Below are 18381 nucleotides of genomic sequence, written 5' to 3'. Positions count from 1 at the left end.
GTGGGACTTTCTTGGCATCGTGGCATGAGACTACTTACTTCACTTCTCTGCGCTTCTGTCCCCTCACCCACGAACTACACTGCAGACCATAAGCAGGACTAAGACAGATCACGAGCCTGAGCACCTGCCCCGCTGCCTGCTGCAGAGAGCTGCTCAGAAGGAGCTCAGGGCCACGCGCCTAAATATCTCAAGCCTGACTGTGTGAGGGAAAGAGACTGCCACAGCTAGAGCTTCCTGGAGCCTGGGGATTGGCTCCAAGATGTCAGCTGATAAAGGCACAGACAGGTGCCCAGTGGATGATGACAAGTATCTCCCAAGTGACCAATCACACCCCTGTACTCGGCTGCTCCCTCCTTCCTCATTCATCCCACAGCTGAATCTGGATAGCGTGTGACACAGGAGACACAACGCAGCAGTTCATAGCTAAGGCTGGACACAAGGCCAGAAAGCAGGGGACTGTGCAAAGCTCTACATGCTGGGATCCTCCGCCCCATGACAGGCAAGGCAATCAGGCATCAACACAGATCGGAGGTAGAACAGAAAGGGCCAACACATCAACAGACCACATGGCACCTTAAATTTCAAACCACATGAAAACCCAAACCTACAAGTCTTCACTTCTCTTGTAATGTTGGTTAGAACACTGGCAGGAGGTGGTTTATGCAGCTGGCAAATGTGGCACAGGAGTCCCCTTTGAGACTCTGGTCTCCACACAGACAAACACCCAAAACATGTCTGTCTGCTCAGATGCCAACCTGACAAAGTCATCGGGAAGCAGGTCAGGGCTGACGCCCAGGGAGTCAAGCACGTCGTTCCGTATCTGCAGCAGCAGCTCCGCGTCCTCGGTGTAGCTTTCAGAAGTAGGATCTCTCCCTTTATCTGTGCGGAATTTCAGCAGCACTGAGAAAGGGGAAAGAGAGGTTAGAGAGCTCTTTTTGTAATGATCATTTCAAACTCTCAAGTAGAAGAAAACCCCCAAACATCTGTTCTCTTGTATTCACTCATAGAAAGTAATACATTAATCAAAATGTAGGCCAGGCGAAAGGTAATATACTTTCATCTATCCAACAAATGCATTCAGAAAGCAACAAAAGCACTTTCTGTGACAAGTGCTTGGAAAGTAAAACGGGGTCTGAGCCAGCCGAGGTCAGAGTCAGGCAAGGTTTTCCTGAGGAGGCAACACACAGAATGTGTGCGTGTGTGTGTGTGTGTGTGGGGGGGGGGGGGCAGAAGAGGCCAGGAGAAGGGACTTAAGACCTGTTACAGACAGCCTGGAGGAGAGGCCAGGGCGGGAGGTCTGCATTCTAGGCACCAGTTCAAAGGGCTGTTTCGGCCAGAAAGGAAGGTCAAATACTCACTCACCAGACAGGCAGGTTACAGCAAACAAACCTCCCTTAATACAAGAACTATGTCAACATCCAGGAACAGAAGAAAGATTCCAACCTGGGTTTGGAGCCAAGCCTACGTAAAGAGACCCTGACTAGGAGAGACCTCAGTCCAAAGGAAGCAGTACCAACACAAGCACTTTCTGCTGCTGCTGGACCTGGCCTGTTGTCACTGGTACACATATATAAGGCAAAATGACCACTGGGTGTCACAGTTTGCCCTAGAACACACAGTACACTGCAGAAAGGCAGCAGAGACACGTGAACTGGCTTTTTAGCCTAAGCCCTGGATGCTCTTCACAACACTTACCTGGACGGGGACATTATTAAGAACATTCACTTACGCCTTAGCCTCTGCACAGAGAGAGAACATACTTCCCTTAAGGTTAAGAGAGCTGGAAAGCAGAGCCACGAGGCTGCTCCAAGCTCTTAAATACAATCACTGGAACTCGCTCTAACTGAAAACCTATTCCCTCCCCCTTGTCCAGATTTTAAGTTATGTATACATGTATTTATCTTTATGTGGGCATACACACAAGTGCAAGTTGCTATGGAAGCCAGAGGTGTCAGGTCTCCTTGAGTTACAGATGGCTAAGTTGCCTGAACTGGGTGCTAGGAACCTAACTCTGATCCTCTGAAGATCAAAAAGTTTTCTGAACTCCTGAACCCTCTCTCTAGCCCCAGGTTGTCTGTCTGTTTTTTAAAAGCAAATACTACTATCTTGAGACTGACAAACAGCTTGACAAATGAGCATTCAAGACTGAGTCCCAGTCTCCAATTAGCACAAATTTTACCCAACCAGCACTGAGGCACTGATTGGGTGCCAGACAGACCTAGGTTTTAGAAGTACACTAGTGAGTGGGACTTGGTTTCTGTATCTGTGAAATTTATGGCTAGGGCTACACTCATGACAGAAAATTCACAAAGTCAATGGAATGCCACTGAAGTTTGAACGGAGTTTGGAAACGGGTTGCAAGTTTTTCAAGAAAATCACCAACCAACCTCCAGAAGAGCCTGTATAGAAGAAAAGCCTGATTTCTGGGATATCTCTGCTGAACAAAACACCGAATCTCTACTTCTCTGGTGACTCTTAATGTCTAGTGTAGGGTCTATGTATGGAAGGCAATAAAAAAACCAACCACACAAAAATCTTTGAAACAACTGCTCACTTGGGGTACTGTCTGCAGTCTGGGATGCGAGCCTCTCCAAGGGCATTGTTGGTCCCCTTAGTGCTGTCTGAGCATTTAACATGCTAAAGGCCAGCCGCCACACACTGCCATTGTGTGAACTTTGCTTCTAGCTGCTATCAGATGTACAGTGAATGACAGCACCCAAGCTGGCACCTGGGACTGGCTGGAGTGGAAGCCATTCTCTGTTGTGCCCCAACTAATGTCCCATGAAAACAGGGAGACCCAGACACCAGACTGTCTAGCAGAGCAGTTTCTCTGGTGGCTCAGGCACGTCAGTGACTCCTGAGAAGACAGGGCACTCACCCCTCGAGTGAGTGGGTCATGGGTACTGTTGACAGAGGGTGGATGTGATGCCAAGTAGCCAGATGGGGCACAGTGGCTTACAACAGCCAGAGGAAGCCAGCCTTCAAGTTCCCAGAGCAAGGAGAAGCAGCCTACAGTGGTGGCCCGCACAACCCCGTCCTTTCTGTTGTTGGGAGTTAACTACTTTGACAAATGACCAGCTTCCACTACCACTATAGTTCTGGAACCAAACCCTAAACTGTGTAGAATCTGTTGTGTGAGGAGCCTTCCTGAACACGCTCGTGTGTGTGTGTGTGTGTGTGTGTGTGTGTGTGAGAGAGAGAGAGAGACATAGAGAGAGTCCCCCGCATCTCCACAGAGCAGCCAGAGAACCAGCACCACGAGGAAGAGACCCCAGAGAGAGACAACTCCCTTAACTGCTATGAGGAATGGAGCAGGACAACAAGCGTAGGCTGGCTTCTGGAATCCAAAAGGGGCAGAACTATTCAAGCACTTGGTATCTAAGGTGCCAAGTGGTGTGGTCCTTTGACACACTAGACTACATTTTTGCAAGGTGCATTTTCTAGTTGGTCACAAAGATAACATCCACTGCAAGTTACTAGATCAGAGGGTGAGCATAGGAAACGCTTGTTCATCTGGCTTCAGAGTAGTATCAGCTTCTTTCTCAGAAAGAAACCAGGTGGCATCACAAGGAAGAGCAAAGGGAGGCAGCATCAGCTCAGCCGTTCTGGGTGCAGTCTGCGCAGAGGAGGCCAGCAGGCTGGCACCGTGCACAGCCCTCACTGACCACATCTGAAGTGCTCTCAGGCCACTGGGAAGGTGGCCAGCAGCAGGGCCTTATTTGCAGTAAAGCAAATAGAAGCTGTCTTTTTCCCTCTTCTCCAAACACCAGCGCTGCTCGTTAGCAGAGGTCAAGAGGACAAGAGGAAACGCATGTTTTAAAAGGCAAAGACCTCAGGACTTACCCCGACCCTCACAAGGTCGTCTTATGCTCTGCTGTTTTACTTCCTGCTGCTCTTAAATAGCAGTTACACCCATATACTGCTGCGGACTCTGTATTACTGAAGTGTACCCTTACCAGTTTGGGTTATAATTCACTCAGATCAAACAGTGCCAGGAATGGAGAACAACTTTGACAAAAGATGAGTCATCGGATAACATAAAAACACTACAAAATCAGATTTCCAAACGTAATGAACTCCATCTGAACCATTTAATGTGTGTTGCTCAAGGTGATGGGACTAACATCTACTGCTGGAGCTGATGGACGACCCATGTTTCTGCCTAAGTAATGGAAAAGACAAACTTTGACCACAACTACCAGCTGGGTGTGGGGCAGTGGTGGGGTATGCCTTCAACCCCAGCACTCAGAAGGCAGAGGCAGGTCAATAACTGTCTTCAAAACTAGTCTAGTCTACAGAGTGAAAGAAACACTGTTTTGTTTTTTCATCTTTTTTTTGGGGGGGGGGGTCTTTTCATGTTCTTTCAAAGAGAATCTATGTGTATGTAAACATCATAACACAACCTCTACAAAAAATCTAAACATTATACACACTTATCTGCATCCAGAACACCAGCTCAAAGCTGACAGCAGCTGTGGTAACACAGGTACAAGGTAACTGAGAACTTCCCATTCAAGACCATCCTGGGCTATATTGTGTCATGCTGTCTCAAAAAACAAGCTATGTGGTGGCAGCATGTCTAATCCCAGCACCCCAGAGGCAGTCTAGCCAGATCTACAGAGTGAGTTCCAGGACAGCCAGCACTACAGAGAAATCCTGTCTTGGAAAACCCTATATAATTAGATAAATAATAAAGTACTCTCACAGCAGGGATTAGGGATGCACTTCAGAAATGGTCATTTACCCAGCAAGTGCAAGGCCCTAGGTTTCCTCCCCAGCAGAGATGCAAGAATAAGTCAGTCAAATACTGCTATAGTAAATGTGATAATCAGAGCCATCCAAATAGCACACACATAGCATTTGTTAGAAGACAATGAAGTGTCACAAATTAGCCCAAACACAAGATGGCTTTCAAAAGTGGCTCAACTGAGGATAGGAAGCTGAATTTCTATCAAAAAAATCACCTGACTTATGTTACAGGATCTTTTGGCCAGACGATTGTGGCTCCATCCTCCTAATCCACCCCCAGCTGGCTCACTTAGTAAGACTTCCTTTGTTCCTGTTTGAGATACAGGTTCATTACATTGCCCAGGCTCATCTAGAACTCAGCTACCAGTGAGTGACTCCCTTGCTTCAGCATCCTCAGTGCTGGGACTACTGTTGGAAGCATGCACCACAGGAAAACTATAGGCCTGGCATTGAGTCAATCATCCATTCAGTAGGACACAGCTGGGGGAAGACAGGGCTTCTCGGAGCCAACATGAGTTGGCACTGAAGTGTACTGACCATGGCTGGGCAGAGACAAGCAAATAGGATGTTCCACCTATCTCCCCAGAGGATTGTGACAGGGTGACCACTCTGTGACCAAAACCCACATAGGGACCAGCAGGGCCAACTTCAGAGGCTCTACAGCCTGGGCTGCCAGGGAATGATCTTCTCAGCAGTCAGTCACGCCCACGGGTAGAACCATACACAGAGTTCTCTCTGCTAGTCTGCACCTTCTGTGCCAAAGGCATCCGGGGCCAGACATCTGGCAAGTTGGAGGGTAGCACAAAATACCATCTACATGGCTCAAGTCTCTTGGAAAAGTAGAGTCAAGAACACTTAGCTAAGGTGTTCGAGCCCTAAGGACAGGGGCGTTCCAGCTCACATGCCCCCAGAGCCGGCAGGCAGCACTAGCTCTGGCTACTCCTGTCACTGTTCTACGCCTACGCGGTCGGCCCTTCCTCCCTGGTCCACTCTTGTCACCTTAGTGTCTTTCTCCGCTGTCAGTAGGAAGGTATCTCTCACTCAGTCCAGGTGGCAGGTCTCTGGCAGGTCCTCTGCAGCGTGCCTCCCCAGACGCGTACATTAAAGTGTTATTATACTTGCCAAACTGAGTCGTTTCTAGGATAACCCTAATAGTTTGTCTCTTCTTCTTAAAGACTGTGTGTGTGTGCGTGTGCGCGCACAGGTATAAACAGAAGTCTGAAAAGGGAGCTATGCCCCCAGCAACTGTAGACTGTCAGGCAGCTGCAGCTGGGGGCAGGAACAGGACGGACGGCAGGTCCTGGGAGGAACTGAAGTGTGGCGTTTTTCACTGCTTTGCTGGGCCATCTTTCTGGTCCCTCATTCTGTTTCCGATCAAGTATTTATACACAAGGTAATGAGGGAAGTCACCAGGACAGGGGCAGACGATCTGCCTGCCGAAGTAGAGACACGATGGCAGCGCCACTTTATAAACACCCAACATGCTCTTCCAGAGAGCCCAAGACCCACAACCTCCAGCTCCAGAGAAACAGGAGATCTTCTTCAGGCTTGCATGGATACTGGCTATACACAGCACACTGACCAACATGCAGGCCCAAACCCATACACACAATAAAACAAATTGTCCCATGAAAGACAGGTGTGGTGTAGGCCTGTAATCCCAGAACTCTGATGGCAGAGGCAGAATTTCAAAGCCATCCGTAGTCAATTCCCAAAACAAAGAAATGAATGGCCTTTTGAGCTGGGCATAGTGGCATAGGTCTATAAGCCCATCACTTAAGAGGTAAAGGCAGGGGCTACAGAGATGGCTCAGTGGTTAAGAGCACTGACTGCTCTTCCAGAAGTCCTGAGTTCAATTCCCAGCAACCACCTGTAATGGGATTGATGCCCTCTTCTGGTGCGTCTGAAAATAGCTACAGTGTACTCATATACATAAAATAAATTTAAAAAAAAAAAAAGAGGTAAAGGCAGAGCTATTAGGAGTCCAAGGTAATCTTTTACTATATAATAGTTAATGCCAGCCTGGACAAAAAGAGACCGTGCTTCACCCCGCCCCACCCCCCAATCTCAGTGTTGTACTTGAAATTCAGAGGCAATAGGTCATGGAAGAAAGGGATACCTGAAGGCCACCATGTGTAGGCTTGCAAACTCTGGTGACTTGAACATGCATAGGTTTCCTAACTTCATAAGCACTACCGGAGTCCCTGAGCTCCACCCAAGGCCTGAGGCAGGAACCCTACAATCCACAAATGACATACTTAAAGACCTTGCCAGGTGATGCCAGAGCCACATGGTGCGCAGATCCTCCTCCACAGCAGACTCCCTGAAGACTCAGATGAGCTGTGTGAGTGTGCACATGACAAGCCCTCAGCTCCCAGCTCGAATGACTGAGAGGTCTGTGGGTCGGTGCAGGTTTATCTGACAGGGACTATGCATGGAGCCCTCACCCCCTCATCCTTGCCTGTGACCTGTGAGTGGTCCTGGTCAGCTGTGAATAGCCAGTCAGTTCCAAGGGACTGGACCACCCACCCACATCACATCATGCAACTCTAGTGTCGCAAACTAGCTATGCAGACGACCCTGGCCCAGAACCAATAGCTATCCTCTTGCCCTACCTCTCCAGTGCCATCACACTGGGACCGCTGTCCTCTATGAAGCGTACTGCCTCAGGCTATCTGTTATAATGACAGAGAGCTAGTGCCTCACCATTTATTCTCTCCAGTAAAACTTCATCAATGGCCTTATGACGAATCAGTTCAAAAGACACTACCTCACACTGTCAGTCTCTCACATGCTTTTGGAAAACCCCCAGACAGCCACATGAAAGCTGTTGATGGGTGAAGGAGAAGACCAATTCTCAGAAATGACTCAAAATTTAAATAAAATAAGCAATTTTTTAAAAAAGAAAGGAATGACTCAAAATAAGCCACCCTTTTGCCTATCAAATTAAACTAAGATTACTCAAGCAAAAGACAGAGGACCTGGGCTGGAGAGATGGCGCAGTGGTTAAGAAAGAGCACTGACTGCTCTTCCAAAGGTCCTAAGTTCAATTCCCAGCAACCACATGGTGGCTCACAATCACCTGTGAAGAGATCTGATGCCTCTGTCTGAAGACAGCTACAGTATACTTACATATAATAATAATAATGATAATAAATCTTAAAAAAAAAAGGCAGAGGACTGCATCTTATGCAGTCCTCTCAGCAGAGGCAGGAGTGCTCAGTGAATCACATAAAACAGCTAATAACAGCAATATGACCGAAGTGCTAGGATCACTACAAGCCAGAGGTCTTGTCTACAGTGAGGTCAAGGAGAGCCAGGACAACAGATGACTGTCAAGAAAAGGATTCTTCACACCATGTTAAGCCATAGTTTTGACTGATTAACTATGAACAGAACAGAGTATCTGCATCTACTAAACAGATGTTCTGCATCTACTAAAATCCTCGAGCTGCATTTCTAGTCACATTTCTTTCATCAATTGGATTAAAACCGATGACACTCCTATTCAGATTCTTGGTTCTGCCAGGAAGTCTATTTTTCTGTCTATAAATGATTACCTTTAACTTGGACATTCCAACTAGCATAAAAACACCGTAATTAATGAAGGAAAACTAAGCAAACAAGCGGAGAATTACAAAGAGGAGTAGTGTGAACGCACGGCTGTGTCCTGCATGGCCCCCCATCTACCAGGCTGGCCAGTGCACAGCAGTCACACAACTACTATGACGGCCCTCTGCCTGGTCACAAGCAGCAGGGAAAGAGGGTCTTTTCTCCAGCCCGGCACTTGAGTGGCACGTGGCTTTGAATCTGGGCATCTGCTGCTCTCTGCCAACTACCCTTGAGAGAGAAGATGGCACAGGACATTCCCGTGACTATTATCTGACAGTCAGAGAAAAGATGTGAGGCTCTAACAACTGCAGCTGGGACTGGGGCTGTCACCAGCTCACAGGCAGATGCTGAAGTGGGGGCAGGGGACATGGCCTGCAAAGAGAAAACCAGGCAGGTGGCTAACAATGTGGCTTATGACTGCATCCGATGGTGGTGGGCCTCACTCAGTTTTCCTGTCTTGTAAAGTGGAGTAAGACAAGGGCCCAGAGTTCAGATAAAGGAACAGTTCTCTTGGCGCCATGCAAAGTCCCAGAGCCAGGGATACCAATCTCCCAGTGCTTTTGAGGTGATGCTCAAAAGGCATCTAGGCACAACCTCTGCTGAGTTTAACTCTAACACTGATTCAGATTTCTCTGCATGGACATGGAGTATGACCTGCCCTTCTGTGGGCATGAAGGTAACAGTCCCCAAGGAAGCACGCCACCAGGGACTATAGGATGCACCATGACTAGCTTCAGGACTTGTGGTTCTGGGCCTGAGGTCCTGCTGAAGGATCATCCCTGCTTGTCCCTGGATGGTAAGACCTTTCTCTTTTCTAAATGATTGTAGTCTTTCAAACCTACCACTGATAAGAACCACACAGAAACTAATACCACCACTGCTTTTTACCTATAAATTATGTGAATCTAAACTTTCAAATCCAAATCAACTTAAGTACTTTATTTTTTCTTCCTTCCTTCCTTCCTTCCTTCCTTCCTTCCTTCCTTCCTTCCTTCCTTCCTTTCTTTTTTAAACAACTATCTAGGTGATGGTGTTGCACACCTTAACCCGGTACTCAAGAGGCAGAGGCAGAGGCAGAGGCAGACAGATCTTGAGGCAGACAGTTTGAGGCCATCCTGATCTATAGAGTGAGTTTCAGGACAGTCAAGACTACACAAAGAAACCCTGTCGCAAGAAAACAAAAATGTACTCATTTATACAAAACATGGGTATTTTGCCTACATATATATGCGTGCACCATGCATGTCCATGCCTGTACCCACTGAGGTCAGATCCCCTGGGACTGGAGTTCTACGAGTTGGTGAGCCACCATGTGACTTCTTGGACTCAAATCCAGGCTCTCTGGAAGAGCAACTGGTGTTCTCAATTGCTGAGCCATCTCCCCAGCACCAACCTCCTCAAGTACTTTCTATGGGAAGAAAGCTGTGAACCAGCTCAATTCTGAAACCAACAAGCAGCTGCCTGATATCTTCCCAATGGGCCAACTCCCAGCACGGCTACACGTTCCTAGCTGTGTGTAGAGCCATGCCAGTAGCAGTTCCCTGGTTTAGATGCATTTCCTGGTTGACCAACAGTAGGAAAATGGTAACAAGTCTACTATGCAAATTATCTTATAGACAGCTTCATGAGGACCTAGAATAAAGTAATCCTCTTTGTATTCCCTAAGGCCCTGATCAGTTTTTAATAAAGTTGAATCTTTCTAAGGTCATCACCAGTAGCTGTTCACAGCCCCTAGATCCCCTAACACCAGTATTTGATAAAAGTAAAAAATATTCTTTATATAGGAAGTGCCTCACTGGACAACCCCCATTACCACAACATCACAAAAGCATTGCTCCTTTGGAAAGGAAACAACTCTATATTCCTGAGTGAGTGTCATAAGGAATTTCATTTTAAGATCCCTGTCAGGAGAGATGATGAACACAGCTTTGGGGCTGGAGATACAGTAACAACTGATTTCTTTCTTTTTTTTTTTTTTAAAGATTTATTTATTATTATATCTAAGTACACTATAGCTGTCTTCAGGCACACCAGAAGAGGGAGTCAGATCTCATTAAGGATGGTTGTGAACCACCATGTGGTTGCTGGGATTTGAACTCAGGCCCTTCAGAAGAGCAGTCAGTGCTCTTAACCGCTGAGCCATCTCTCCAGCCCCAACAACTGATTTCTTATCAAGTACATTCAGGGTATTAGATCTTCCCCATTAAAATGGGGCAGGGGATGGGATAGGTAGGGAAACCACTGAAACAAAGAAACACAACTTTCCTTTGGACTGGAGAGATGGCTCAGCAGTTAAGAGCACTGACTGCTCTTTCCCGGGGTCCTGAGTTCAATCCCCAGCAACCATACAGACCCATCTGTAATGGGCATAGGATGCCCTCTTCTGGCATGTCTATAGCCACAATGTACACATATACATAAAATAAATCTTAAAAACAAACACCTTTCTAGAGACCTAGCACAGTTTCTTGATTTCAATACTAGCACATTTCTTTTTAGGTGCTGGTTTGGGTTTTTAGGCTTCTCTTCCCACTTTATGTGTATGTTCCCCCCCACCCGTGTGTGTGTGTGTGTGTGTGTGTGTGTGTGTGTGTGTGTGTGTGTGTGAGTGCAGGTGCCCTCAGAGGCCAGAGGGTTTGGACCGCCTAAGGCTTGCAACACTATCCTTCTCCTCTTTTTTTTTTTTTTATCCCCCAAGACAGGGTTTCTCTGTGTAGCCCTGGCTGTCCTCGAACTCAGAAATCTGCCTGCCTCTGCCTCCCGAGTGCTGGGATTATAGGCGTGCGCCACCACAGCCCGGCCACTATCCTCCTTACCTCAATCCAAAGAGGGGCCTGCCTGCTTTGATAGCTGTGGAGTTATTTGGCCATACTGAATATCTACATGACAAAGCAGTTTTGTTCTACAGCCTACAGTAGGGTTTTCCTCATGAGGTATTAAGGTTTTGAGTCCATTGATAAGGAGATCAATTCTTCCTCCTGATTTTTAGCTACAGATCTTACAAGTACCAGATACACCCAAATGTTTGGTCTTGGGTTACTTTTGCCTTCAGTTCTGAGGCAGTAGTATATGCTAAGTATTTTTCCACAGTTTATTCAAAGAGACCGAGAGCATGGAGACAGCAGGACCCTCTGATAGAAACTCATCTTAAGATGTGGTCCGCTTGTCTCTGTTCCTGGGTAAGACTGCGTGTTACTGTCCATGTTGGTAAGAGAACAGTTTCCATCTGAGGGACACTATTTTTAGCGCTCCTGTTATGATAAACTCACAGTAACCTCAAAAAGAACAAATCAAAGTCAACTTTTTGCCACAGGAAACCAGCTCACACTTAATGTTTTGAAACACACCATGGGAGAATAATAAAAAGATGAGCGCTTTCTGCTCACTGGTCGAGAGGACAGCTCTCAAGACAGTGGGAACTGCAGCAGGAAGCATTCCGCCTCACCACTATTGTCTCAGACTAACTGGAAAAACACCGAGGTTTTACACACACACACACACACACACACACACACACACACACACACACACACACACACAGCAGGGGACTCTGGAATTCAAGCCTGGTTTGTGCTGAGTTTGATGGTGTTTTCAAACTAGCTACTGGAGAGATGAGGCAGGAGGATGACAATCTCAAGACAACCTAGTGTCTCAAAAAAATTTTTTTTTGAAATTTTAAATTATTGTATATGTCTGAGTGTCTGACATATGCATGCCGCACCATGTGCATGCCTGCTGCTTACAGAGGCGAGAGTATCAGGTCCCTTGGAACCAGAAAACAGACAGCTGTGACCTGCCACGTGTGTGCTGGGAATCAAAGCCAGGGCCCCTGCAAGGCTGAACCATCTTTCCAGCACCTAGAAGTGTGCTTTTTCAAGGATTAGAGTGTGAGATGCCTTATCTTATACACATAAGGCTGGCGCTAGCCTTAGCTCCAAGTCTTGGGGTGGGTGCATGGGAGAAGGAAAGAGCAAAGACAGGAAGCAGCCTTGCCAGCCAGCAAGGGATGCTGAAGGGACACTACCACGTGAGCAGTTTGCATTCTGAAGTGGAATAAATGAGGAGACAGGCAATAACCAGTCATTCATACAAGAATAGTCACTTATCTAGTACCCAGTGTTTCTGTCCAGGTGCAAGGGGGGGGGGGGGCGCAATGAGGTCAGGTTCTTTTTCCTCAGGGATGCACCACAGCCAATTACCCTGTCCTCACTGAGCACAACCAGGTGACATGAAGTAATCATTAAAGCATCATCAGCTCGTCTAGGTCACATTCTCAGGTCTGGAAAAGACTGAAAACTTACACATCCCCATCTTTCCAGATCAGATGGCGGCATGTTGTCCAGCCAACAGAACAAGATCACTCACCAGTTCAAAGACCTTCAGTATCACTTAAGCTATCACGTCAAAGTAGCAAATTATCTGGGTGTGGCAGCAGCCCCAAGGACCAAGAGTTCAAGACCAACTTTGCTATAGATCGTCTGTCTGTGCAGTATTGTTCTTCCAAAAGGGCCAATTCCAGCACTCACAGCGGGAGGCCTCAAAAACCACTCCAGCTTGAGAGGATCCAATACTCTTCTGGGTACCTACACTCACGCACGTGCGTGCACGTCTGTGCGCACACACACAAAAAAGCGGAAAACCCAATGAATCAAACAAACAAAACCAAACTGCACATACATAGTAGACAGCTTAGATATAAAATCCCACGCTTCTTGCTCCTTCCAGTGCCTTTTAATCTATTTGTCTTTGTTTTATGTGCTTTGGTGTTTCCCTGCATGTACATCTGTGTGAGTGTCAGATCTTTGCAGTTACAGACAGTTGTGAGCTGCCATGTGGGTGCTGGAATCTGAACCCAGTTTCTGTGGAAGGGCAGTCAGTGCTCTTACTGCTGAGACAACTCTGCAGCCCCGGGCCCTGGCTCTTCACAGGCTTACTCATCTTCCCCGACCTCACACACCCTCTTCCTGCACTTTGCTTTCTTGGTAGCATACGACAATCCCCAACGGCCATTCAATGTCTACAGCTATGCTCCTGATTTTCTTCTCCCCCCCCCCCCCCCCCCGCCCCCCAAGACAGGGTTTCTCTGTGTAGCCCTGGCTGTCCTGGAACTCACTCTGTAGACCAGGCTGGCCTCGAACTCAGAAATCGGCCTGCCTCTGCCTCCCAGAGTGCTGGGATTATAGGTGTGCGCCACCACCGCCCGGCTTGATTTCATTTTCTTTTAATCTTCATTTATTACTTACTGTTCGGGGCAAGCATATGTGTGGAAGCTAGAGAAAAACTCTGTGAAATTGGTTGTCTCTTTCCATTATTATTCGGATTCTGGGGACTCAACTCAGGTCACACCAGCTGTTATAGTGATTCTGCTGGCCCGTGTGTCCTATGGAGGCCAGACAGAATAGGGTGTTGGATCCCCTGGTGCTGGAGCTATCAGCTGCCAGACACAGATCCTCAGCAAAAGAGTAGTCTTACCCCAGAGCCATCGATGAAGCACCTGCTTTTATCTTGAGTGGCCACACATTTCCAGAGATGCCACAATGAGAAATGGAGCATCCAGATGGAGGGAGGGCAAGGCCTGGGTTCCTTTCCGCTGGACTATATCTAATAACCCCTTTGGTAGTACCAGGGGTTGAATCTAGAGCTTCATGCAAATGAGGTTAAGTGTTCTACCACTGAGTCCCAACCTCAACTCAATGCCTTTTCTTAAGTTCACAGAAATGTATCTTTTTAGTTTCTTGCTCGGTTACAATAATTACTTTTCTTTAATTAATGAACAAAATAAATTTATTTATGAGTGTTTTGCCTGCACACAGTCTGTGCACTACATGTGTGCCTGGCGCCCATGGAGATCAGACGAGGGCTGGCTAGCCTGGAACTGGACTTCTGGATAGTTATGAGCCACTATGTGGGTGCTGAGAACTGGAAACAGTGACCCTAACCATTGATGGAGCTGCCACACCAGTCCCCAAGCAAGAACTTTCACCTAGACTGACCTCATCCCACTTCTCAGGGCGGCAGATCGGCGTCCACGTGTTTACTGGCTTTCTGTTAAGCATTCTTGCCATTAGCTGTGGTAAGAACCTTGAGTAACTCAAGAAGTCAATCTGCTGCTGAGTGGTGCTGGTGGTGTTCAACTTTGATCCCAACACTCCAAGTTATAGACCAGCCTGGTCTACAGAGCAAATTCTAGGAACGCAAATTCTCTATGTAGCCTGGGCTATATACCCCTGCCTCAAGAGGAGCAGGTGGCAATTTGACTTGCAGGAAGTTTGTTTACTCAGCTATGATAAAACAAGAAGAAATTAACTGACCGGTTTCTTATATCGGAATTCTAAATAACCCAATGAAATATGAGTTCATTTGTATTGCGTCTGGTCTGTTTAACTGTGTGCTCATTTCTTTTTGATGCTGTTTATGGATCGTTGGACCAACTGCACTGGCAGGCAAGTACTGCAACCACTGGGATGCACCCTCCAGTTTATCGTGTTTTTTGTTTAAAAAAAAAAAAAAGATTTATGATATGTAAGTACACTGTAGCTATCTTCAGACACCAGAGGTGTCAGATCTTATGACAGATGGTGGTGAGCCATGGGATTTGAACTCAGGTCCTTCTGAAGAGCAGTCAGTCCTCTTTTACTGGTGAGCCATGATTCAGCCCCACTCTTCTTGTTTGGAGACAAGGTATTACTAACTTGTCTAGGCTGACCTTGAGATCATGTTCTAGTTTAGAAACCTTGAATTTTGCTATCATCCTGCTTCAGCCTCCCAAGCACCTGGGATGACAGTCCAGTGCTCCCAGGCCATGTTTCCTTAAGTACACTTCTTTAAAAAACAATAGGGTTGTTGGGAGAGACTGCTTAGAGGTTAAGTGCACTTCCTGAGGTCCGAAGATCAATTCCCAGCAACCACAAGTTGTCTCACAACTATCTGTAATGCGATGATCGATGTCCTCTTCTGGAGTGTCTAAAGACAGCAACAGTGTACTCATTTAAGACAAAAACAAACAACAGTCAGGCAGTGGTGGCCCACACCTTTGATCCTGCCACTCAGAAGACAGAAGCAAGTGGATCTCTGGTCTACAGAATGAGTTCCAGGACAGGCAGGGATACACAGAGAGAAACCCTCAGAGCAACCCTGTCTGAAAAACCAGAAACAAACAAAAAAAAACACCCCAATCAACGATAACAAAACAAAGGGCTGGAGAAGTCAGAAAACAGTTCAATACATATCTTCCAGTTAGTCCTAGAATAAATTATTAGAATCAGTTTTTTTGCCCAATCTACTTCTGCTTTCTCAGTGCTGGGATTATTGGTGAGCCCCACCCCTGACTAATCACTGTTTATAGACAGACAAGGAAGCGTCTGGCAGTACGGCACCAAGGAGAAGCAACAGGCTTTGGTACCCAATAGCTACTCTCTAAGAGCAAGGTCTTTATATCACTCAGTAGGGTAAGGTGACAGGGGTGCCAGCTACAGGAACGGTAATGAGGTGGCAGTTTGAACAATACAGCCTCACAGTCTATTACTTTTCCTCTTTGTTCTCTTCCAAAACCTTCCCTTCTCCGTGGTGCTAGGGATTGATCTTGAAGACTCTGGACACCCTAGACAAGTGTTCAACACTTAGGTACTCCACTCCAAACCCCCCTTTCAATATTTTTACTTAATGGACTTGTAGGCCTCAGGATCACACATCTTAGAAAAATGGCAAAATAGGCTGGAAATGTTTGGTCAATTTTTATTCCAAACACCTGGTCTTAAGAACTGTAAGTTATCAATTCTTCTAGCACTTGGGAAGCAGAGGCAGGTACTCTGTGAGTTCAAGGCCAGCCTGATCTACATAGTAAGTTCCAGGGCAGCCAAAGCTACATGGTGAGAGCCTGTCACAAACAAACAAACAAACAAACAAACAAACAAACAAACAAACCCCATAAATGATAGGCTACCTAACACAGGATCACGACGTGACAGTTAATGTTAGATGTAGTGACATTCTTGGAATGCCAGCCCCCAGAAAGCTGAAGTAGTAGTGTACGCTGGTGGTTGGCCTGGGCTATGTATGAATGGAAAAACAAAAGGAAAAACAGGCACCTCGCCAGGCAATGATGGCGCATGCCTGTAATCCCAGCACTTGGGAGGCAGAGGCAGGCGGATTTCTGAGTTTGAGGCCAGCCTGGTCTACAGAGTGAGTTCCAGGACAGCCAGGGCTACACAGAGAAACCCTGTCTCGAAAAAACAAAAAAAGAAAAAAGAAAAAGAAAAGCAGGCAGCTCTTATTTCTTACTGGATAAGTGTCTGCCCTCCAAGGCCAGGCAGGCACCTGGGTGCTCTTGGTACCTAGTCCCACAAGAAGCTTATCCAGACTTCAAAGGGCTGGACCCAAGATGGCAGGGCTTGCCCAGATTCATCCAAAGTAGCCTATAAACACTGGGCAAAAGAGGCACATGCCTATAATCCCACTATCTGAGAAAAATCAGAGATCCTCCTCAACAGCGAGTTCGAGGCCTGCTGGGGCTACATTAAGATCCTTATTAAGAAGAGAAATAACAATGAAGAGCCAGAAACGGTGGCACATGCCTTTAATCACAGCGTTACAGAGGCAAGGCAGGAAGATCTGAGTTCAAGGCTATCCTATTGTGGTCCACAACTCAAGTTCCAGGACATCCAGAGTTACAAACAAACAAACAAACAAAAAAAGACAGACGGACTTTAGACAGACAGATAAATGAGGTGAAAAGTGAAAGACATGAAAGAACAAAACAAACCAAGGACCAGCTGACCCGCCTTAGGAGAGTGATGTCATCTTGACACAGATGGGAGGCTACCCTGGAAATGGCCATTCTCAGACAGGGCATCCTGTTTTCTTATTTTTTCTTTGAGACAGTCTCACTGTTTCTGAGGTTAGCCTTACAATCCTCCTGTCTCAGCGTCCCCAGAGCTACAACTATGCGAGGTAAGAGTCAGCACTGATATTTGCAGCGGTTCCACCTCTGCCAGGGCAGCTGCTGGGGCTGTTGAGTGACATCCCTCCCTCCCTCCCTCCCTCCCTCCCTCCCTCCCTCCCACAGCTGCAGGAATGCTCCCCAATGCATCCTAACAACCAGAACTGGGACCACCTACCAGACCCAGACGGACCAGGTCAGGCTTCCGGGCTGCACCATAAGCAGTTACTAGAAAGGGTATCCTCATCCCCACAGATACTCCAAACCATGGCTCCTGTGCCGCACACGGGCAACCAGGCCTGGCCCAGAGGAGCAGGTGCCGCTCCCAGAGCAGCTGGCCCTCCTTCCACAAGGCTCCCACAGTCGTCGGGAAGGCATTTCTCACATACCTAACACTCATTCCTACTTAACCCACTGAAATATTTCTGTATGAATTGACATTCAGGCTTTTAAAATAGTTCACCTGCTAAATATTCCTACCCTCTGTCCTTTTCTTGATTTTGAGGCAGCATTTCAGGTAGTGTGGGCTATCCCCATGGGCTATCCTCAAATGCTCGAGGTAGCTGAAAATGAGTTTGATGACTTCCTGTGTCTGAGTCCCAAGTGCTAGCTAGGAGTATAGGCGTGTGTTACCATGCCCCAACAATTATTTTTTAAATGGTATTTTAAAAATCGAACCTTGACAGGGCTGGAATCAAGTGCTCAGCCATTCAGAGCACTTGCTGTTCTTGCAAAGGACTCAAGCTTGGACCCTGCCCTGACAAGCTGGCTCCCAAGCATTGGAAGAGGAGATCCAGCACGCTTCAGTATTTTCTGAACACATGCCCTGAACTTTTATACAGATAAGGCATGCACATATATAGCAAAAATCTTACAAAGGGGGAGAGAGGCAGCTCTGTGAGTTCAAAGCCTGCCTGGTCTAAACAGCCAATTCCAGACCAAAGTTATATACTGAAACCCTGTCTCAACTACACACACACACACACACACTAAAATGAAAAGTAACTGCCAGGGACAGAAGCAACACTGAGCGGTCGAGCAGTATGAGGCAGGAGGAACCTCAAGCCCAAGCTGGGCTCTTC

The 18381-nt window shown here is 47.0% G+C and overlaps 1 protein-coding gene across 2 annotated transcripts in view; it reads right to left on the bottom strand.

Annotated features, from left to right (window-relative positions):
- The window catches only part of Sae1 (SUMO1 activating enzyme subunit 1), a 56620-nt gene that overhangs the window by 9251 nt on the left and 28988 nt on the right, over window positions 1–18381 (bottom strand). For both annotated transcript variants that reach the window (XM_052172189.1, XM_052172190.1), the window contains one exon: window positions 756–900. In XM_052172189.1, the coding sequence (XP_052028149.1) occupies window positions 756–900 (145 nt within the window). The remainder of the gene's footprint in view (window positions 1–755; window positions 901–18381) is intronic.

The sequence above is a fragment of the Apodemus sylvaticus genome, chromosome 1 (assembly GCF_947179515.1).
Source record: "Apodemus sylvaticus chromosome 1, mApoSyl1.1, whole genome shotgun sequence".
NCBI lineage: Eukaryota > Metazoa > Chordata > Mammalia > Rodentia > Muridae > Apodemus > Apodemus sylvaticus.
Note: the sequence above shows the minus strand (reverse complement) of the source record. Positions and strands in the feature narration are given on the sequence as shown.